General features: G+C 36.1%; 1 protein-coding gene across 1 annotated transcript in view; it reads right to left on the reverse strand.

Moving 5' to 3' along the window:
* THSD7A (thrombospondin type 1 domain containing 7A) overlaps positions 1 to 24,466 on the reverse strand; it is a 222,196-nt gene that overhangs the window by 187,490 nt on the left and 10,240 nt on the right. Inside the window, exon 2 of the mRNA XM_041466725.1 lies at positions 1,868 to 2,393. Coding sequence (XP_041322659.1) covers positions 1,868 to 2,030 — 163 coding nt within the window. The 5' untranslated portion in view covers positions 2,031 to 2,393. The remainder of the gene's footprint in view (positions 1 to 1,867; positions 2,394 to 24,466) is intronic.

A 24,466-nucleotide genomic window follows, 5' to 3' on the forward strand; every position in this document is an offset into this window, starting at 1 on the left:
TATTTCTTACTGTAGGCAAAACAGGCGAGAGATGTCACAGAAGAAAAGATGAAGGGAAGAGCTAGCTCTTCATCAGGCAAAGTAATTGGATCATACCTGTCTTACACAAAAGTTTCTTAGGAGCAGTCTTTGCCAGGAAGGGAGAAAAGGGAAGAAGACAAAAGCCAAGACAGTTTCCTTGGTGCTGGTTTAGCTGACATGACTTCAGAGCACATGTACAATGTGCAAAGTAAGTGGAGTTAAGTCCATAGCAAACTGATTGCATGTGTTCTTAAGTAGTAGTTCACTAGAATTATTATAATCCTCAAATTATGTTACTGTTTTAACATTTTTAACTACAATCCATTACACTGTTAAATGGGGACATAATAAAACGCTGAAGAGTTTCTTCTGCTGATGCCTAGCAACTTAGGGTAAATGCGAACTGCTTTATGAAAATGTTATATTGTTACTGTGCTTTTCCATAAACCTGTGCACATATATCATCTCTTCTTAAGTGTGTGTTGAACATTTACGTATCTGTAATGGAACTGTAAATTGTTTTTAATTCTTCAACAGTTTAAAAGGAAAAAAAGGTCACTGTCACTGTGTAACCCATCTTGCAGTCTGAAGTGAAAGTTGCAAAGGATTTTCCCTTCTTCAGATTTCTCTTTCTAGTGTTATTGGAAAGCTTGTCTTCTTGTTTAAATGAATTTCCTTTTAATCTCCTCTCTGAGCTGCTGGATAGATGGAGCCTCTTAAAAAATTCAGGATATCACTGTAATTGTAAATTGATCTGCTTCTGTGGCAGAAAGCAGTGTTCCTCCATCTAGGAAAGAGACTGTCTTCTCAAAGTTATTTTTCAGACAAATGATTAATTTGCAATCTCTTATTATTGTATTATCCTTTAATGAAAAATCACTTTTTAAACAAATCTACTACTTTTTGGATTGTTTTTTTCCTGGAAACATACAGGAAAGGAAGCTAACTGCCAAAGTCAATGTGAAATATTTCCCAGTCAGAAATTTTTAAATTTCCTAAATGAGAGTTTGATTCTACTTACACAGGAACTACAACTGTATCAAGACAGCTAAAATGCACATATTCATCACTGCTTAAGTCCTAAATTAATGTAATATATTAATAGACACAGGAAAATTCCCCACTGATTTTTAATGCAGAGTTAAGGCTGAAACAGTGTTATGACTATGCAATCTTTAAAACAGACACGTAACTCATTAGGATCAAAGTAGGGGAAATTATCCATCTACTGTGGTGCTGAATCCACATAGCCTATTTGCCTTTGGCTCTTTGGTTATGAGATCTTGCATCACTTGGATTATTTCACCTAATCCATCATTAGCTTTCACGTGTCCTATATACCATGGAATAAACCTAAATTTAACAAACCCAACTCCCCATCAATTACCACACTGAATATATTACATGTCAGTACAGGACACAAAGATTAGATGTGCTGAATCACATCTTTCTTTGTGAAAATTCAGTATGTTTAGAGCACTTTTAACAATGCTGACTCCAATTGTAATAAATGTTCCTTCTCATTGACAACATGCACTAATGCTCTGACCTTTATGTGCAACACAGAGCTGCTAAACAGAATTAAAAACCTCAGAAGACAGAAAATATATAAGAGATCCCAGTAACAGTGCCACAGACTCACAAATGTGGAGTTTTTTAATTGCAATATTTGCCTGGATGGTGGAATCCTGTAAGATGACCTATTTTTCCCCTATAATCCTGCCAGTAAACATTAGTTATTTAGATTAACTTTCTCCCTCCACATACACAAAGCACACAAAAAGGTTATTACTTACAACCAAAACTCAACACACTGCTGTTGCGTTATCACAGCACCGTGACTTACCAGTCTTCCACAAATACACGGATGAAGTTTGAAATTCACTTTGTGCACGAGCGTCCCGGATTGCCAGCAGCAGCAGAAGCACGAGAACTCCCACGCACCGAGCGGGCACGGCACAAACCCCTGGACCACGGCAGAGAGAAGCGCTCCCCTCGCTCAGCCCCATGCCTCCAGCAGCCTGCTGCTGCGTCCAAAACCCGCAGCACCACCGCGAAACCTTCCTCAGACGATCCTCCCTTCTTCAGAATCTCTTCACGGGGAGAAAGGGACTGCAAACCTCTCTCCTGCCGTTGTGCATGGCAGTTGGAAAGGAAAAACTGTTTAACACCAGGGAACAATAGAGTCCTCGCTGGCTCTGGCTGCCGCAGCAGCAGCTCCTCGTGCTGGTATGGTCGCTGCTCCACGCTCTTCCATTCAGCGGTTATAGCAGTTTTCCATCAGCTAAAAGCGAGACAGCTGTCCGCAGGGGGCTCCAGCTGACTGAGCAGGTTATCTTGCTCTGGGAGGCAGCAGCAGTCATTTACACCAGCTGGAGAGAGTGAGAGACAGAGAGAAACAGGGATGAGGAGGAACACAAATAGCCCAGCGCTGTAATCTCAGTGCAGAGTGACTGCAAAAGGCTGGCTTCCCAGACACGTCTCTCCCTGGAATATCTCAAATGATACACACTAAGAAGAAAAGAAGAAATCATCATCAGACATGCTTCAGAAACACAAGTCATTCAACCAGAACAGATATAAACAGAACAATATATAACAATTAAGAGAGCATCAGACATTTGTCCTGGTAATACTATGTACGCTGCATTAACCATTTTGTAAACAACAAAAAAATAAGTGATTGCACATGCATTGAACAGACAATTAGGACCATATGAAGGGAAATTGAAGAAAATGTAGAAAAAAAATTTAAAAACACTACCTTTTCTTGCATATATTTATCAAATCTATTTCAGGTAATGGCATACAGCTATCTGCTCTGAGGAAAGATGAATATGTGTGTATGATAATGTATATGTATGTGTAAGCCCATCAGCTCTGTGGTAGATGAAGTGTGCACATAATATATAACACAAGATAACATCCTTCCTTATCCAGCAAGTATGTACACATACACACATGCATAAACGTGAACTGCGTAATTTAAAATAATTTGAAGATCAAGTTATCAATCATTTTACATATGAAAGTATTCAGGATACATTAGGCTGTCAAGACGGTACAAAAACGTGGAGAGAGACAAAGCTTTTTAAATAGGGATCTTTATCTCTCCCACCCACTAAGCAGTGAGCAGACACTATAACAAGCCTAAAGATTGGGCTTCTGACACCTATAAACTGGGAAGAAAATGAGGAATTTTCAAGAAAACCAGTATCATATTCAGAAAGTTACATTAAAAATGCAAACAAAAATACACAGTAGGAGCACAGGACCCAGAGCTGAAAAATGATGGAGCTATTGTTGTTTAAAGAAGAAACCTTCAGTCAACCTCTCTTGGGACGCCTGTCATTTTGCACAACCTTCCCAGACTCAGCCTTTTCACATGCATTAGATTAAAATCAGTTGTGATCAAATAATTCCCAAGTCCTTGCCTGTTTAAATATTCTGACATCAGAGCAAATTAGCAATGTTGAAGGTTGCAAATTCGTCTTTGTTTACTTTCCACTCTGTTACGCCTCTAAGAGGGAATTAAAGGCTCAGGGAGCTATAGCACCATGAGGCTGTGATTAAGAGAGATAAGCAAGTGTGGATTACTGTTCCTCAGCTGTTGAAAAACAGGCAACAATCAGGAGATTATAGGTTGATAAGGGATACATAAAAAGCCATGATCTTAACAAATTTATAGCATCCTGATCCAGAACTTGTACCCTCAGCTAAAAGCACTTCAGGAGATACATTTTATTTACTTCTACACCATGCTGTATTCGCTTTAGAAAGTACAGTTTCCCCTTTAGCCTTTGCCTTGTACTAGAGAGAACACTGATATGAACCAAAATTTTTTCTGAGTTCATGGATTTACATCAATTTTAAAGCTACATCTGCATTTAAGTTAATCACACGCACATTATTTAACAGGCTGTGCAGAGGGACTTGAGAATATTTGACATAAGAAAAATAATGCCAGCTTCACAATTTATGAAAAACAGGATTAAGAATCTAAGGGTTTAAAGAAGTTTTAAGAGCCTCAGGAAATCTACAATAGCTGTATTCACTTGCATACTTAAAACATATGCAGCTTATATATTCCTTTGAAAAATTAAGAGTAAACATTGGCTTTCTAGCCAGAGCTATGCACAAGAGGAAGACTCAAGTTTATAGAGAGAACAGGGGAAAAGGCACCCTTTTCAGAGTTATTAAATACAATGGATGCTACCCAGAATTTTTAATGAATGTATAAAGAAAGCCTCTGAGAATATTTTGTACGTGACTCAGATCATCTGGAAACATCATCAGGGAACAGATCATCCATGTAGTTGGCACAATGAATCAAAGTGGGTTTTGACAGCAGAACAAAGCAGCATCATGAGAGAGGGTAAGCACATGTACACAAACACTCAAATATTTTCTTATATGTATGCAACTATAGAACTGCTTACTTAAAACCCACTAAAATATAGATTATCAAAGTGAAATATTTTCACACTACTTTATATGGTTTTACTATTTTATCAGTCACAAAATCAATGAACCACAAAAGAATAATTCCTTTTTTTTGTCATAAGATATAATGAATTAAAACTGTTCAGAAATATGTTACAGAGACAAAATGGAATGAATATTTATTATGCAAAAGTATTTATGTGTCTAGAAAAAAAATAAGGATTTCTGAAGAGCTGGTTTTGGGCTCAGTCACCTATGCCGTACATGCACTCATCTATTGCTCGGGACAGGGAAAGGCCAGTGATTCCCCAGGCCAAAGAGTAGGCTGGTGCCTGAAGACACAAACACCATGAATAACTAACTGCAGGAATTAGACTTCTCAAACAAGAGGGAATATATCCTGATTTTAAGTTTCAGTGGCTGTCAGCATGCCTTTCTGGGAATGCTGTTGTTAGCCATTTCCAGTGTATCTGATGCCCTATTATCCTCTCCCATTTGCTACAGTGAACATGGGACCTCCCTCCAGTAAACAATGCACTATTTCCAGTCTACTGGCATTATTCTAATATATACTTAACAATCATAATTGATCACTTGTTTATGGCTTAGACATTCTCAAATAAATGGTTAAGTACTTCTGAGAAGAAGGCTCTAGACAAAGCACAGAAGTAAACTACAATTGACATTAGTATGCATATCACAAACTTAATAGTGCAATTGTTGCTCCTTAGAGCACCAACATGTGAACCCCAAGAGATACAATTACACATTTAGATGCAGAGATGGCACTTGGGGGAATGGTTTACTGGTGGACTAGGCAGAGATAGGTCAGTGGCTGAACTCCATTATCTTAAACATCTTTTCCAACCTAAATAATCCTACTGTTTTATTTGAGGCACAACAGCTACAAGAAGTCTGTAAGCTACTCAAACAAATCATTGACAACTTAGCACTTTTTCATTTTTCTTCAAAAAGTATGAGTAACCTCAAAGACCTTTATCAAAACGACAAAGTGTTAGTCATGAAATAGTGGAATAACTTTGTTCACGTTCCTTAGCATTAAAGAGTTAGAGGATGACAAGTAAGTATGAAACACCTTTTATTTTTTTTGGAGAGGGAAATGATAAGATACATATTTCAATAAGGAATCAAGCTAGCATTATTCCTCTGCTACCAAGAAGTCCCATGCTAACACCCTTCTCTTTATGAAAAGCCATGAATCAAAGCATCAGGATCATATTACCTTATATCCTAATGATGTTGTACTTCTACACATAGTAAGACCAAAAAGCATGCAAAGATTACTAAATAGATACACACATTTGTTGCTAAAGTAAGCAACACACAACAAAGAGCAATGCTTGGTATCACTCTGTTCTGCCTTCAATTTCAGACTGGTCAAGCCAGAAACCTTTAGAGAAGTTTCAGACAATTTTTGCAGATCTATAGAAGATGTTTTACAAACTCTACAATTGCACCCCACTAAACCATCTCTGCTGCATGAGTACTAGACTAGTACAAAAAAACTCCAGAATGAGTACTAGAATAGTCCAAATTCTATAGAGTGAAAAATGTTTTATTTCTTGTGTAGAAAAGTGAAAGTCCTCTTCATCTGAACTGTGCTAGTTTTGATTAATCTCCAAGACCTTTCCCCCTCTCTTAGGTACGAAAATAACAAATATTGCCAAAAACAACTAAGTCACCTATTGCCTGCTCATTTAGCTCTAGAGTTATAAAGAGTTTATTATAGCCAATGCCCACTGGAAAATAGAGTAGCAAACATTTCTGATAAGTATTCTAAATTTGTAACAGGCTGATCTGGTTCTGCTGCCATATGAGGTAGGATGTCCTTGGATATATCCATTTCAGGGGATGCAGTGACAGGGTTCCCCTCTAACTTTTAAGAAGTTAGCAAAGTGCAGTGTGTTTATACGCATATTTCCTTGTAATATCCATTATCTAAATAATTCACGTTAAACAGTTAAAAAAAGCTTTTGTTTTCTTCATTCCCTGACAAACTCACAGGCCTAAATTCTAGTTCTGCATTGTGTAAGAGTCTGACATCCATGAAGATATTTCACTAGGGTCACAAGCTTATTGTAATAATTCTCTTCAGATGGGACCTGCAAGAATTTTGTTAGATACTGGTACTTTAGGCTGGAATAAGCTGCACAGGGCTCTTTTAATCTTTGCTGCACAGCATTAAGAACTCTTTACCAGATTCAGAAGCAGTCTTTTATTTTTCTTTATATTAATGCTAGCGATCCTAGTCAGGGAAGCCACAAAAATAGGCTAAACATGAAAAATCTGAAAAAAAAAATTATGTTCATTTTTCAAAATATGCCCGCTCCAGTCTTTAAGTCCAAAATTGCATGTGCTGTGCAAAACTTGCAGCTGAAGTTAGGAATTCTTTAGGAATCCTAAACATATGGCCTCTAGGTGTCCCACTCGACCATGTCATAACATGCTATTAGAAATTTCTATTTTGCTTTCACAGCAGGTAAGAGGTTTTGATTTTACCCTTTCAGGGGTTTTATGCCATATCCCCTTTGTAGACTTGCAAATTTTAAAGCAAACAAACAAAAGCAACCCAGCCTCTTTCATACAAGTAGTACAATTATTTATGGTTTTCCCAGAATAACTGTTTTTGCAAACATTACAGATATCGCAACGCCTGTCTGCTAAATTTGTTTCATTCTTTCAGATCATGGATTTGGAGAACAAATTACAAACTTTAAGTTTGTGTAAGCTGCAGAGAAGTAAGAAAGCATTACATGTACAAAGTGACTCAAGTACATTAATAATACACACTTAAACTCTTCAGTGTTTCCTGATTACTACAAAAATTGCCACAAGAAAAAGTTACTTTTGAAAAGTTATTGAAGATTCTACTTACAGGAATGATTAGAAACATCTCATCATTAATTTCTGATAAATTCTTTGCTTTTATTAAGATAGCAATGCTTGGACTGATTTATCTTTTTTTAAGGTTTTCGTTTTATTGTTTCATTATACTGGGGGAGGAAGGGTGGTGTTTTTATGGTTTTTAATCTATTTCATACCTAGACATTTTCCTAGACATTCTTTCACTGGTATAGGGTGGGTTTTTCAACTGAAGAAAAAAGAAAATGTAAGCCACAAAATCAACACCCTTGGCACAAAATACTCAAAAAAGCAAGTATTCTTTGTAAGGAGAGAATGCTGAGGTACAGCCAGGAAATATGTCTAGAACTGCTTGGTGGGAGATCAAGCTAGAAGAATTCAAGTAAGAAATCAATGAATTTATCAAGGAGGGCACCTGGCTTTGGATCAAGATACATGATGAAAAGCTGTATTTACCATCTTTGTTTTCAAGAAAAATGTTAGTTTTGACTTGGTAATGTAACCAACGGCTACTGGGCTAAATAGATCAATACCACGGTGAAATGCAATGGTCCAAGAAATGAAGAAGGTCAGATTAAACTGCCTAATTTTACTTTCTGGCTTTAAACTGTGAATAAACATTGTCCTTTCTGCCCAGATTACACTGGCTTCAATGCCAACCACATGAAGAAGATCCTATCCAAAGATGAGAACTGGCTGGAAAGATCAAAACTGGCTCCATGACTTTTACTGCCTTAATAAAAAAAAATTTTAAAAATAAATTTTAAAAAAAAATAGGCATGAGGAAAATGGTGACATTTTCACTTAAAAACTTCTGGTAACACCTGTTTTGGGGAAAAAAACTTAACTTCATTTTTGCTGGGAATGATCAGTGTGTTCTCCCCATCACAACCTCCAAAGAGAAACCTGCACAACTAGAACCTCCTCTGTAACTGTGATCCCAGTATGCAGTTGCTTACAGAGTGCTGAGGGGAAACAAAGTAAGATTGGCTGCAAAAGTGGAACATAATGGTGGCCTCTAGGTCACTAGGAGAGAAAGCTTGGAAAATAGTGATAGGAAGAGCCAAGAAAACAGGCTGAAATCAGGATAAGAAACCTAACTGGAGGGGAAAAAAGACTGCAAGGAAGTAGTGACAACCAGAATTTGTGTGGGTGTGCTATGTACTGTTTACTCTTTTAATGCATTAGTTGTGGATCTACAGTTTATATAGGTATGTGAATAAGACTGCACACTGAGTTGAGCCTTTTTAATCTAACTTTAGCTACATCAGTTTCAGAAGCCCCAATAGGGACTTCACTAATGGACAAAACAAACCAACCCAGTTGACCATAATTGCCATTTAGTTTTTAACTCCAAGCTCATGATACTAGATTTTCCAAGAGGCAACCAAAATACAGTATTTTAATGAATCTTTCCAAGTAAAATCTGTTCCTCCAGTGTGTGCCTGTACTTTTGAAATTTGTGTTCCTAAAATCAGTGGGAACAGCTAGCCCCCATGTCTAGCATGAACTTAGACCGAAAATAAATGTTTATCTAGACAACAGGCTCACTGGAGCAAAATAGTAGTTAAAACTCATAGTTTTAAATGCAAATAAGTAAAATTATTTACAGGCAGGGAGATTTTAAAGACACAGTGGAGAGGTAAGTACTGAAATCCCTGGCAAAAGGGGAACAGAAAGAGAATGAAATAAACAAAGAAAATCAGTGCCCATTATTGCCTTTGAAAATCCTCTCCAGGGAGAGCTTAGTAATATGCACATACCAAATCACCTTAAACAAAAGCCACCTTCAGTCAATTTTAAAGCTTTTCCTTATTAAAATCCTATTGATTGATCATTCTTCATCTAAATGTCTGACAAGCTAATTTCCATTTTCAAGGAGGGAAACATTGGTCTTCTTTTTCAGGCCATAAATCACTCAAACATTCTGTTATCAATTCTCAAATTAGTTAAGTAATACAAATTAATAAGAAAATTAAACAAGGCTGATTTCTTTAGTGAGTTGTTTCATTGGCGCAGCTTTTTTTAACTTAACCAATACATTCAGTGGTTTCCAGAAATGCACAGACTCAGTAGTAGTGACAAACACAATATAGGTGGAAATAGCTTTTAATAACTTGTTAACTTCTTAAGAGTCCTAATTTAGCTGGCCAAAAGTACAGCTGTATGTTTGTGCTGGCTTCAACAGATCAATAAACAAGAGGAGTCTAACTTCAGTAAACTGATTAATGTATCTCACACCATTCAGACACAGGTGAGATTTAAACCATTCTAAATTAATAAATTGGGATTTGCTAACTTAATAAACCCTAAGATAGAACCCCATTTTATCATTAGTAATAATACTTTGCAGAATCGTAGGTTATAATTAAAATTACAGCCCTAAATATAGTATCTCAAAATAAAGCCTTCCCTATGTAATACTATCTAAAACTTCACAAGTCTGTTCCATCTGTCATACTTCCATTATATGGTAGTTGCTTTTACTGAGAGATGGAAAGCAAATCTGTTCCTACTGATCAATCTTACTACTGAAAATGATCGGTCACTCATTAAAGACAACTCGAGCAAACTACAATGCAAAAAGTAAACGTAAATAAGGAAGGTCACAAAGTTAGCAAATTCTAAGTGCATATTAATCAAAGCAAGTTATCATTTCAGAACACACAGACAGCAAAATGCTGATCTGTGTTAACAAAAACTCCCATTCTCCAAAGTGCTGCCTTTTCTTCCTCCTCTGCTGCTGAGCACCATCCTCACCTCCATTTCATTACACCAATATTTCTACGGCAAAATAAAGAAAGTAGCCAAACCTGTGCACCGAGATACCTGATATCACGACCACATATAAATTAATTTTCTGCATATACATCACAATGCATTTAATATATTCTGTGTGCTGCTGAAAAATGTATCCTAAATTATTAGCATTAGCATTACAACTAAAGCTCATTAAAAGAGATCAAACCAAGCTTAAGGTGATGTGACATTTTCAGGATGGGAAAAACATTCATAAAATTGGCATCATTGCTTTCCCCTGTGATGGCAAAAGACAATATATCATTATTATTATACAATATATTTATATTTACAATATTATTATACAATATATCATTATATCCAATCATTATTATATTTGTGTATCTGAAAATAGCACTAAAAGTTTTCCAATTAACTGTTAGTGTGAGCTCTGGTACTTCCACAGGTTTTTCCCGTGAGACTCAAAACTAACCTTGGTCTAAATTACTAACAGTGGCATCTATACACTCTGCAGAATATAAGACAGCTTCATTTTATATACTGCTCACTGGAGGAAGAAATGCTGTGGGGGAGATTCTCAGTGACTGAACTATTATTGAAATATAGAAACCTGCAAAGCAGTTGTCGCTAGATCAGCATGCAGTTCAGTTGTTACCATCCAGTTAGATGAATAGAGCATGATTTCCTTGGGACAAGGAAATTTAATTTACACAGATAAAGTGAGGTGGAGAGCATTAAAAATTTGAAGCGTGACTTTGAAACCACAATGGAAACGTTTGAATGATGCTGAGTTCAGGTAAAACAACAACCTGAGTTCAGGTAAGTTCAGGTAAATAGACATGATTTACCAGTGAGAAAAAAAAAAAAAGATACCTCATTTATAAAGCAAAGTCAAACTTCACATAAAACACCTCTTATCTAGATGTATCAATAGGAAAAAATAAGTTATTATGCTTTCATATTAATTATTTAAATACACATATTAAAATTACTATGTTAACTAGATACTAACACAATTTATGTCAGTTTAAATTCTCTTAGTCCCCATATATAAATACAGATACAATACACAACTTCAGTTGTCTGGCTGATATATCAGTGCCTAAGTATAAGGTTACTTTTCTAAGACATCCCACACAGTGAAAGGAAAATAGCAAATTTTGCAGTATGTTGCTAAAATACTTTCACCACCAGGTCCACCTCCACCCAATTCCTGCAGACACTTCTACATATGCTCAAATATTAATTTATCCATCAGACAGATTGGCTCAGAGGTATTTTCAATTCTTAAATATGCACAAAAGCTATTTCTGGTATATTACTACTTAGTATTTTTCTTTATTAATTCCAAAAGCAAATAATTCAGACTCTCACACAAAGAAATATGAAGAAAACAAAAAATATATTCTGCTTCCTCCAAAAGCTGTTATAAAACCATTATAAGCAACATGCTTTGGAAACCTTGGAGGACAACTGCATGTTAAATCCCCAGATCATTTTAGCCCTCTCTTCTTTCTACAGATATACAAGCAAAACCATAAGATATGTAGAAGTTTGCCCAAATCTGATTATTGTACATAGTCTTATCTAAAGGAAGTTAAATATCTTATGGTCTTTGATTACATCTTAAATACTGAAACTCACTGAATAGCAGGACACACTGTACCTCAGTAAGGCTTAAGGAGGGTGCAATTCAATAAATTTATCTCCTGCAAAGCTACAGGGTTGCCATAGCAAAGTAATATACTGACAGGATTCAGGAAAGAACGATTATGTCAAGCACTTTAAACATGCATATGCCTACACTGAATCCCCTCTCTGTCAATAACTGGTTGACTGGCAGTCAACAAAACGCTTGATTTCCAACCTTGTGAATCAAGATTTTTTTTTTCTAAATATAAAACATAACTATATTGAGTTATTTGATTGCAGGGATCTCTGAGAAAAATTAATCTTGATTTGCAGATAGGCAGTTTGACAGGGCTTCCTCTAAATTCCCAACACTTAATTTTCATATCTGAAGGGACTGGTGAAGTACAATAAAGGTTCCCTGCATCTGTTAAGAGTTCAGGTTTCTGACTTCATATCCTAAGTTTTCTAAGTGCATACATAGTTTTGACACAGGGAAGAACCACACACCTTGAATCTTTGGTGGAAAGGAAGACAAAAATCTTCCAATCTCTCTTACATATATGCACAATGAAAAATGCTATTAACTTTGGTCAGGACAAAATATCTTCTTTCCACCAAACATTTAAAATTTTCAAGGAGATCTATTACAAGGAGGTTTTCACAGTGCTGTCTTTGTAAGGACTTCTACAGAAAGAAAAATAATTGAAATGTTAATAGTGGATGGCATTTTCACTACATTCACGGCTGGTACATAATTCAGAAATCCACTTTCATTTTTTTTTTCCATTTGAAAAAAGAAATGCACTAATTCCCTTTTTCTTCTATGTTTCATATTCTGTTTCAGGTTCTCATGCGTATGCTAATCTATAATTTCAAGTAGTGATCTTCACATAATATCACAATGAAACAACCAAAAATTAGTTTCTTTGGCTTTGTATAATGGAATGCAAAAGACTCTATTCATTTGATTTCAGAATGGATCATTAGCCACTGTATTCTTAAACCATTTAAGAGAAATAATTTGAAATCAAACAATAAATAAACCTAATGCATACCTCTAAGCAGAAAGTAATTAAAACAGATAGCAAACATTTGCTTTATTGTTTCTTTTCCCCCCTAAATTATGATTTTTGCAACAGTTCTTAAAAGGCTTTCACTTAAACTGCACTGCAAAAAATGAGATCATATTCATTGTATGCTGTTCATTAACTCAACTGATGGTGTTTTAATTCCTACAACATCCAGAGTCTGATGTTCTTTTTGCAATTTTAGCTAGTGTGTGCTGAGAATAATTAGCTTCACTATCGCAGAACAAATGGTTTCTTTGCAAAGTACACACAGCATTTTTTAACAAAGATTACTGGAAAACTTTGAAGGTATTGCTTGTCTTACACAGAAACAACTCTTTCATTATTAATTAACTTTTCTGTATCCTGATTTTCCCTAATGAACTAACAATCCATGTTCTATTTGCTGGTAAACACTAAGAACTAAAAGATGAGAGAAGACACTTAGCCCAAGTGTTATGTCTGCTCTACAGAAACGTTGGATTATAAACACTAAATGCAATTTAAAAGACTAAGGATTAATCAGAGAGACAACAGCAAGGAAATTCATTACAACTTACCAATTCATTACAATTTCATTACAGATTATTAATTATGATGGCATATTGCCTAAGAGTCCCCATAGAAAGCCAAACACCACACCTATAGTTTGGTGAACATCTTATGTTAACATATGTGGGTATATAAATGAAGTTAAACAGTTACAATATTCAAAAATATTCTTCTACTCAACCTATTCTCAGAACTACAACACGTTATCCATGATGTGCCATCTGGAAATGTGCTTTGTGTTAAAATGTTATGAACAACAGTACAGGCCATGAATCAGCAAGTGCCACAATAACACCTGAAAGTTGGTGAAGGTGCAACCCAATGCCACTGTGGGCTGACTTCACAGGTGGTCTGTGGCTGCCTGGCTAACCCACACAAACACACACAGAGATTGTGGGGAAGTACAGGTTAGACACAGACCCAGTGGCTTGCAGATGCAGAATGCCCAAATTTAGAGAAGTGCAGGCTGTCACTAATGCACTGCCCAAAGCCTGATTTTGGGACCAGCCAGAGAGAACACTGCCTTCTCTCGTCTCCCCAGCTCACTTGTGCCAAGTCACTGCAGTGCTAAGTGGGGCATGTGTCAGGTAGCTTTCAAGACATGCATGTTTGTGTTTGCACAAGTGAGATTTCCTGCACAGAGCCCCTCCTTCCTTGTTTATCCCACTAGCAAATCGAGCACAACAGCTCTCTATTGTCTACAGTTCAAACTCCTCCTCTCCCCATCACAACACAGTCAGAATTTTCTCCCCAAATGCTGGTATTTTTTGTTCCCCATGCCAGAAATAACATTTAGACCTTATTGTATTCCCTAAAACCCTAAAGCAAGAGAAGTAATCCTAGAGTCCAAGAACAACCACTGGAATATATCTTATTCCTTATTCCCTACACCAATGATATCCAAGGTGTTTTTGCAGAAGTAGTATCATTAATCTCTTACTGTGATAGCATAACTGTGTAGGCTCCATGAGTTAGACATAATCATTGGCATTTAGGACAATCACACCTCCTTGAATAACATTCAGATGGAAGAAGGCAGTTACTGTGATCTTCAAAAAAAACCATGCAATGCTAATGTTGCATCCAGAAACAGTAATTAGGGTGGGTTTTTTCTCTGACTAATATATGAGTATCATCATCATGGGATACAGCAGTAATCCTAGCCTATTCTCATAAAGTTTCAGACTACTTGGGCAAGAACAATAGAAACAAACTCCAACAATACATAAATGAGAACTATTTATACAACTGAATAGTCTTCAGACCTCCTATGTAGAGAGACAGGAACACCAACCTCAACTAGTGACAGTAGATAAACTGAGAGAGTTGATAATGCTGAGATTTAGCTACCTGTACATAAATCTGATTTTTCTATAACACTCTGACATTCTACATAGACCAAGTAAGAAGTTTAGAAACAAAACCAAAACATAAACGAAACAATAGCAACAACAAAAAGAGAAACAAAATTTCAAAACCCAACCCAAACCTAAACCCCAAACCCATCCAGAATATAACCTTGAGACAAGCACAATGGTGGCAGGTGACCACAGTCACCCACCTGAACCAGTCCCTCAGCACACAAGGTACTGTCCCACAGTGCTGAGATGAACACTAACCCTCAGCACCTTGGACAGAGGCTTTGGGAAGCTCTGTTGATGTGAAACCCTTTTCTGCTTCTATTTGTTCATTAATGGAGCCCAAGCACCATCTTGACAGCTTACTCCTTATTCTTACATCAACATTTGGCAGTTAATACACATGCACAGCTAGTAAAACAGATGAAGTGGGATAAGCTTTAGGTCACCCACTCCTTGGTACAGAAACCATCAAAGCCTAAGATTTTGCTACAAATTCATTCATACATCAGAGAGACACTGTAAAGATATTACCCTTAAAACTTTCTAACTGTTTTACAGAAAGTGAAATATTTTCTTTGAGCTGTAGCCCTATTGTCCACAGAAGTTAAATTATTTTGTTTGCTATTTCTCCTTGATACGTCAGAAGAAGTCATACTACCAAATAAACACAAAATAAATTGAGCAGCTGGATTAAATGAATTATAATAACAGAATAATGGAATATTCGGAGTTTGAAGGGATCCACAAGGAGCACACAGTCCAAATCCTGATCCAAAAATTACACCATGTGCATAAGAGCATTGCCTGAAAGCTTCATGAACTCTGCCAGGCTTGGTGCTGTGATCACTTTCCTGGGGAGCCCCATCCAGTGCCCACCCTCTTGGATAAGAACATTTTTCTAATATCCAGCTTAAGAACCCCCTTACACAGAGTCCTGCTATTCCCTTGGGTCCTGCCAAGCTAACCAGGGAGAAGAGATCAGTGACTGCCCCTGCAGTTTCCCCCATGAGGACGCTGCAGACCATGATGAGGTACTCAATAAAAATCTATTAAGAATACAGTTGTTTTAGAGGAGGTGAAAATAATCTATACACTTCCATCCTGATTAATGTAATAAAATATTATCAAAGTCGTGAGAGTTTATGGAAAGGGAGAACAGAAATCCAAATCAGTACACTATCAGTGAGTCTACCTTTAAAAAACAGAAGAAAAGCCCAGCATTGTAGAACAAGATTGTTTGCAGGGTCTTCCCTTGGCTGGCAAAATTTGTCAAAATTTATATAAAACATTATTTCTAAGATGAAAGGAAAGGGGGAAAGGGTAGAGAACAGGAAAGGGAAAGTTATTATTTTAACAATATGAAACAATTGTGATTTTATTGACCCAGTTTAAATTGCAATTCTTAAAGCCAGTGTAAGCACAGCTAAATTTAAACCTCTAATTATCACGTAGATTATCCTTAGATGAGACATAGGAGACATTTTGCTGATGTTCATTGCAAGAAATCAATATAAAACTAAAAGAAAAAAATATTTCAAAGATGCACTTAAAAATTACTATTTGGATCCACCTGCAGGCCATTTCAGAAAGACTGTAGCTGAGGGGATGAGACAGCAGGGAAACCCATTCAAGCTGATCCAATTTAGATATGCAAATTTTATCTTGTGTGTTTGAAAAGAACATTATGGCACAGGATAATTTGCACCTTGAGTTCCAAAGAATAATATTTCTAATCTAATGAAAACATGCCTCCATTGTTCACTTTCCCACTCTCCAATCTACTGCTTTCCTACCCATTTCAAACTGCCCATAATTTTTTCCCCATATTTGAAACAATTAATTAACACTAAAACAAAACAACAACAAACCCACAAAACAGAAGAGGAGAAAAAAAAGGAAAATAGGTATTAGTTTTTGTAGTTACCTGAAAAAAAGCAATGTTACAAGTGGCTGACTGACAAATTATACACCCTACAATAGTAATGGGCCTAATGTAATTTCCACTCTAGGGATGAAATGCTAAATGAAACAATTGCAGTTTAAGATCACATGTTTGACACAGTGCACTAATACCTTTTTTTCTTTGCCTTTATTTTTCCAAATAGTGATATTAGCTTAATGGTAAACTTTTGTAAAAGCTGCATATGGTTTGGGATGTTTCAGTGGGAACACCATTTCTAAATCACAGTATTAATAGACACATCAATTCATACTGGAGCAAGTTAAAATATGTGAACTACAGTACCAGAAGTGTAACTTGTACCTAAGTAATATTTATCATTATAATACAATTCTATAATTTTAAACCCAAAAAGAAATATCTTTAAATCACTCAATTCATAAAAATTAAAGTGCAAATTAAAATGTTGAAATCATTGAAATAAAACTTGATTTTTGTGAAATTCACATTTCAGATGTGCCTTTAATTTAAGAGGGGAACGATGTAGTTACACTATGTTAAGAAGCACATTTTGAGGTAAATTGAGCATCTTTGTGGAACCCCTCCCACTTCAAACAGGTACAAGACTTATCACACATTGATCCATTCTGCTCACAGTGGTAATAAAACAACCAACGCTAAGTATTATTGAAGATAACAGCTACAAGTCCTTTAGCTACTAACCCAACTAAACCTGACAATCCATTAACAAAGGTTAAAAAAGAACAACAAAGACTTTAGTAAGAAGTTTCTTCCAGACATTCACTACACACAGCTGGTCAGACTGACAGTTTATTAAGAACATAGCTCTCCAACTACAAATCCCAAACAGGAGAGATTGGCAGCAACAGAAATCTGGAAGCTTAAATATCCAGGAGCATGTCTGCCTCCATCACAATGCCTCTTAGTTATTTAGTAAAGATCAAAGAAATTTTGTAATATGTAAACTTCATGGTTATATTATAATGACACCATAACTACAGGTCATGTAAACAAAAATGCAATTAGAAGACAGACCAGCAAATAAAAGGTTAATCTGCTGAAAATGAGCTTAATCCAGGACTCCTCCTCTGCTCTCCATCCAAAACAATTACTGGAATGGCCCCAGTCCTGATATTAGTGGGAGCTGGCACAGACTGTGAATCAGGAAACCAGCACAGGAAAAGTGCAAGACCTACGCTTGTGCTGTCCAAAACAGAAGAGCCACAAAAATAACTTGGTAACAGTAAGTTTGAAGCACCCCATTAAAGAGTGCACAAGAATGAGAGTTCTGAGGGTGCTGTGCTGCCACGGATTTTGGGACAGTGAATGAGCTGAAGGGGCTCAGCAGCAGGCAGGACTGTGGTGCTAAAAGGGCCCTCTCTGAGAGGGGGCCTGGAAATGGAAATGCATCAGGAAACCTCCCATTCTCCATCAGATGACAGCTAAACCTGCAGTGAGTTAAAAAGGCTGCACCGTGGCTTTAGAGGAGATACTGCTCTACCACAAAGTTTTATATTAATACCTTCATAAAACATATCTTTATTTTGCACCTGATTCCAAATTGCAACCTTAACCATAGTGGAAATCTAATAAACATGTAAGGAACACTGAAGAAATTAAAATACTTCAAAATTGATTAAGTCGTTCAGAAATTTTCACACTTTGAAAGGGCACTCCATTTGTATGGATTAAAGAATTCACTTGACATCTCTGAGTCAAAAGCACTTAGCCACATGGTTACAATAAGAACTACCTTCATCATTCTAGTATTCCTCAGCTGCTGTCTTCCTCACCTCTGCCATTAGATTGCTTTCAGCTGGGACTTCTGTGGCTGTGATGCAGGATTTTGAATACAGAAAATGCTTTAGCTAAATTAATAATTTAAAAAATAAAAAATAAATGTCTTTTCTGTGCACGTTAAACTTTATAAAAGATGAAAGTTTCCAGATATTTCAGTCAGCACCAGAATTCAGAAACTACTGAAATAACACAACATATTTACACAACCTATGAGCTGTACTAGCAAAACATGTATCTTACTACACATCACAATTTGCATTTCTTCTGTTTAGACACCTCCTTTATATAATTTTGTTCATACAATAGTATAAATGTATGCTGTATAGCATTTATGTATGGTAATTATGTTTGTCAAAATACTATTGCAATTAACACTTTCCTTTCCTACTTTAAAAATAACCCTCCCTTTCCTGTTAAATGTGCCTTTCAAGTAGATTGGAACATTAATTTCCACTACATATTTGTCATAGGGCAAGGGAAGAGTAAGACCCAAGATTTAAAAACAAATCCTTTGACAGGAAACAAACTCCTCAACTGAATTAATAGGTTACTTAAATTTATTATACCAACTTATGTAAGTAGCAAAACACCAAACCACGGTTAAGGGGGAGGAAAATTCCTCTGGGGGAAAAAAAAAAGCGAGGAAAAAAAATAATATTTCAAACAGATTTCACAGATCAAATAGATCACATCTATTACATATTAGTTTGTGGTAAAAATAAAAGAAGGAAGGTGGATGTAGAAGCAGACAGATTTTCATGAATTCCAACTGTATTCTGTGTTTCAACATACATCATAAACAAAAAAGGAAATTCAACACATTCAAAGTGTTTCTAAAAACAAAGCTTTCATTCACTTCAATCCACTCTCCTGTCATTTAAAAATGATCCTTCTAAGAATAAATCCTGAAATCTTTCCTTGAACTCCAGGGAGAGACTAATTCCAAACTGAAAGACAAGAATTTGAATTAGATAAGTCAAAACTCTTGTTATAGCTACTACTCTGGTATTTTATGTGGTTCTTAATTCAGAATAGCTGTTCACCAATTCACAATAGCTGCTCACCATTGCCTTTCAAATCTACCAGATTATCCAGCCATAAGAACACTTGCAGCCCAGTAAATATTTGCAGAATAGCCTCTGTTTTGGTGATTAACAATCCATAAAGAGATTTTAAGCAAAGCTGTCAGTTTAATCTAGAAAGGCTTTGCATGAGGTATGCCAGACTGAGTCGGACAGTTTTAGTAGCAAGGCAACGATGCAGCTACAGCATCTGAACGAAGGCAGTGCATTTTTAAGAACCCAGGGGAGTTACAGCCCCATTTACTCCATCTGTGATACACCATGGGGGAAAGAGAAGCAAGGTTTACTATGTACTTATCTACAAAATATGTTGTCAAGCAGTTATTTTCAGGACACAGAAGTAAGTATAATGTTTGGAATGCGTATAAAACATCTGGGATATTATTTTCAGCACAAATAAGCAATATTTTCATATTCTGACATGAAGTGTTTTTATTACAGTCATTCTGTGTAATTTCTGAGAGCAACAGTTTTCATTAGAGCTGATGGTACATTTCTTCATAGTGAAGCCACAAAGGTTTGCCCCTTTACAAATAAGCAGACCATTGTGGCCATTCCAAGATAAGACCTCCAAGATCATTCAGACCAATGTCTGGGTGATTCTTGCCCTGTTCTAGCTTCTGCCTTCTGTTTTCTATTCACTACTGCACTAACACAAGATGAGAATAATAATAATAAGTTACTCCTGGCTTTATAAAGCAGGACTTCACAACATTTACATATATATCTTACAGTACTCCCCAGCTAAGGACTTCTTTCCACCTTACCTATGCCTCTGGTGAAGGGTTATACTATCCTGGCAGCAATCTGACCCCAACGGACAAAACTCAGCTCCTAGAGTGATAAACAGAACTTGATATGCACAATACATTTTCTAAAGTAAAGCAGAGCAAAACCCTTTCTTCATTTAATGTAACACAACCAGAGAAATGCACAAAACATAATTCTTATCTTTTACAATAAGCTAGAAGCTGCTCTCCCAACATTAGCAAAGGTGATGAGCCCTAAATATTTTCAAGTTAAATTTGTCATCCATCTGTTGGCAGCAGAAAGACAGAATTCTAATTTAATGAAGTCACAGTATATGTCAGAATTTGACCTATTTTCTCCAGATTGAGGTGAACATGCTATGTTTAAGTAGACTGCTTAGATATTGGCTCTAATACCCAGCAAGCTCAAGTAAATATGCACAAATAAATCCGCAACAGAAAAGCTGTGTTATAGTAAAGTGAACTGATCTACCATTATATCTCAATGTGCCCAGTTTGATAAGACCCTAGAATTTACTTCCACCAAAAAATAATAGATCATCTCAAAAGAAAGAGACAATGAAGAAAAATTAACCAAAACAATGGTTGAAATAACCTTACTTTTGTGGAACACCTCATAAGTTGTCATATTATTGGTTATTTTCTAATATTTTGACTAAAGAGGCTGACCACTTCCTACTTGCCATCACACCATTTTAAAATTTACTAAGTTTTACAGTGTACTCTGAAGACTAAAAGCATGTAAATAATGTTCAATTACTGGCAAGATTAGTCTGAGCACACTTCAGATATTTTCTTACTGAAATCTAATACTCAGAAGATTTATTTTTGGACCTGTAGTTCATTTATTTTCAGCAGGTATAACCTATGCAAAATCAACAGTGTTGATTCCAAACTGTGTTGTGGAAGTTCAGGTTTCTAACATCTTCTGTAGCAATAAATAAATAAATAAAAAGCCAAAATTGCCTTTTTAATGAATTTATTTAATTAATTTTAGAACAGAGCACTGGCCTGGTTATTAAAATGTTGTCGAGCTAAAAAATAGAACATTCAATGTTTTGGTAAGAAAAGACTGAAAGATGCTAAGCAGGGATAGTAGTTGCTCAGGAATGGGATTTCACAGAAAAGACAAATATCTTGCACCAGTCAGTGTTGCTGCTCAGAATGCATGATTTTGCACTACAATAAAGTCTATGTTTACTGAGGATATCTGTATAAAGATACACTGTTTGTAACCCATGTTTTCTAATTATTCTAACAAAGAATCTCAAGCATTCTGACCACAGTAAAATTATATTAGTAATGTTTCATTCTTAAGTAATTTGAAACTACACGTTACTGTTTAAGAAATTCATTTATGAGAAGCTTCTAGTGTTCAAAAACAATAGAACATGGAATCAATCCAAATGCACTGTTGCAAAATCTCCCAGTCAAGGTCACTAAAGATACTTTAGGCAAATAGGCAAATTTTGTTATGCAAAATGTGAGAGTTCTAAGCTATAGATGACTGCAAAATTGACTCCATTAAGTGCTTGAAACTTTATTAACTCATAATTATAATTTGTGATATTATGTCTTAAGTTATGTCTCCTCTATAAAACTTACTAACACTTTCATTAATATGTGAGAGCACATATAAATTAAAATGGATTCATATAACTCCACCATTCTACCAAGAGTTTGTTGTTGGTTTGTTTTTTTTTAGTTTACTGTGTAAGAAAAACATCAGACAGTTCAAATATGGCATTATGTTAGTACAATGTGTTCCTGGAGAGTTCTCATACTTATCTCTCATTGTTATTTCAACATCTATCACTTCATTATCAAGACTGCCAGGGAGGCATGAAAGTTAATGGAACACATGTCCTAATCCTGAAAAGACAGACTGACACTTAAAATTACAGATAAAAGCAAAAGAGGAACATATTATCAGACTATTTATTGTAAGAGGTGCTGGGGGGAAAAAAACCACTAAAAAGAAATCAAAATCTACACAGATTTCTTTCTAGTGATGGAACGTCTATTTGTAGTTCTGACTTCTATGATTTTACTGAAAAAAAAAATGTATGAGCACCAAGTCAAGGAATCACTGTAACACAGAAGACAGATAAAAAAATACCGAGATGGATTTATTATCCATAAGCCAGAAGTCCTACAGAATTACATACTGCTTTAATTAATTTATAGTCCAAGCAAACTATATACTGAAAGTGATAAAGATTTAGTTTCATTACTAGCACCCATGGACATGCTTCCCCTTAAAATTCAGTTATCAAACTGTGTGCAGGATCTTCTTTCATGCAGAAAAACAATAAAGCTAACATGAACTACAAAAAGAAGCCACTAAGTATTACCAAAGAAAGCAAAAATAAGATAACCCAATATCTAACTTAAATACATATGTTTCTATTCACATAGTAGACCTTACAACAGAAAATATTTTGCTGTACAAGAGAGGTCTGAGATTAATTACAGAATGAATATGTATAACAAATACCTCTAAAACTATTTTGTAGTTCACCTTGTATTGCACCTTGTATTGCAAGAAGATTTATTTATTTCATTTTCCTGATTATTTCCCTGAATTTATATATAAATTCATGTTTCTTATATGTAGGCTCCTCAGAGAGGCTATTTGGCAGACATGGAAGGTAAGACTAATCACTGAAAAACCAATAAAAATAAATATTATCCAAATGGGATACTTCTATAAAGTGGAAGCTTCTATAAAGCTACTTAGAAGTAGCATTCTCAATTACTGTGGGAAGGCAGATAAAAGCTGGAAATGACTATTTCCTTGTCCTTCTGCGTGTACCTGCCTTATTTCTAAAACCAGCAAAACAAAGTCAAAAAAAAAAAAAGCTTGCAAGAATAAATTCATACATATTACAGCTGTAACATGAAGAAAGTAATTTCGATTATACAATAAAATGTCAACAGAACTATCTTCCTTTGTTTGTTTACACTTCCTCGCAACTTTCAGTTAAAAGTTTTTAGTTTAATCCTTGCAAAAATATATGCTCCACCTCTATTAGGCCTTCATTCTACTTGAATGTAGTTATTTACCACATTCCAGTTATTTGCCAAACACCAACTTACCTTATGCATATTTAACAACTTTACACGTGTTTATAAATACAGTGCTTGAAAGCACAGTTTTCTGATGGACATTTGTGAGGAAGGGTTGTGGCATGGTGGGCACTGTGGTTGCCTGGCCACTGAGGGAGATGCTGGGGAAGAAGGCACTTGTGATGGCTTTTAGGGCATGTGACACCACCAGGCAGCACGCCTTGGTCCACACCTGCGGTCAGCACTGCACCAGGAGCAGCTCTCTACAAGAAGATATCCAAAATATCCCCAGCAGGGCAAGAACAGACCTGCAGGCTGAGCATGGGCCACCTCAGCCACGTGCCTCAAAGCTGCCAGGTGCACTCATGTCGTAGGAAGCACAAACCTCTTGGCAGCTCTGGCTGCTTGCTAAACTCTTCAACTCTTCCAAACTTCCTTACACAGACAGGATGAATATTTGTGCCAAAGTACACAACAGGACACCTCCCTTTTAATGACTGAACATCTATTCATTTGTAAAGGGAGGTTAAATACTTGAGAGCTATCGAGGGAGACAATGGTGCAACATTTCAGTGTGCAAATCTAGTCCCAAATCCCCTTCTGTGCATGTATATGTGTTACCAGTACATGCAGCAAGCAAAGTTTCAGGACTCAGCACTCCTGTAGAATCTGGAATAAGTGCTTGTCCTTGCAAATTCCAAGAGGAACTGCATAAAAGCAGGAATAGAATAACTAAGAAATCACATCAAACTACAGCATTTGAGCACTTTTAATTACCAAAAAGGATACCTTTTCCACTCCCAGTTACTGTTCTGAATAAAACATCAGCTGATTCACCAACAAGACGCATTATCAAAGCTCTTAAGCTTTCAAATCAGTATTTCCATGGAATTTCCATGGGTCAGGAGGATACATACCACAACACAACACTTAAGAAGTTTCCTTTACTCTCTGACATAACAGTAAACATATCTAAATTGGAAAATTAATTATAGTTTCTCACACATCCAATTAGCTCAAGGTGTTAAAATGAATAGTTCAAAACAGTAGAAGAAACCCAAGTGGTCAATACATGCCTGATCACTTGGGGTTCACAGCCTTTTAT

Source organism: Pyrgilauda ruficollis, unplaced genomic scaffold (genome assembly GCF_017590135.1).
Source record: "Pyrgilauda ruficollis isolate IOZ18807 unplaced genomic scaffold, ASM1759013v1 scaffold2, whole genome shotgun sequence".
Classification (NCBI taxonomy): Eukaryota; Metazoa; Chordata; class Aves; order Passeriformes; family Passeridae; genus Pyrgilauda; species Pyrgilauda ruficollis.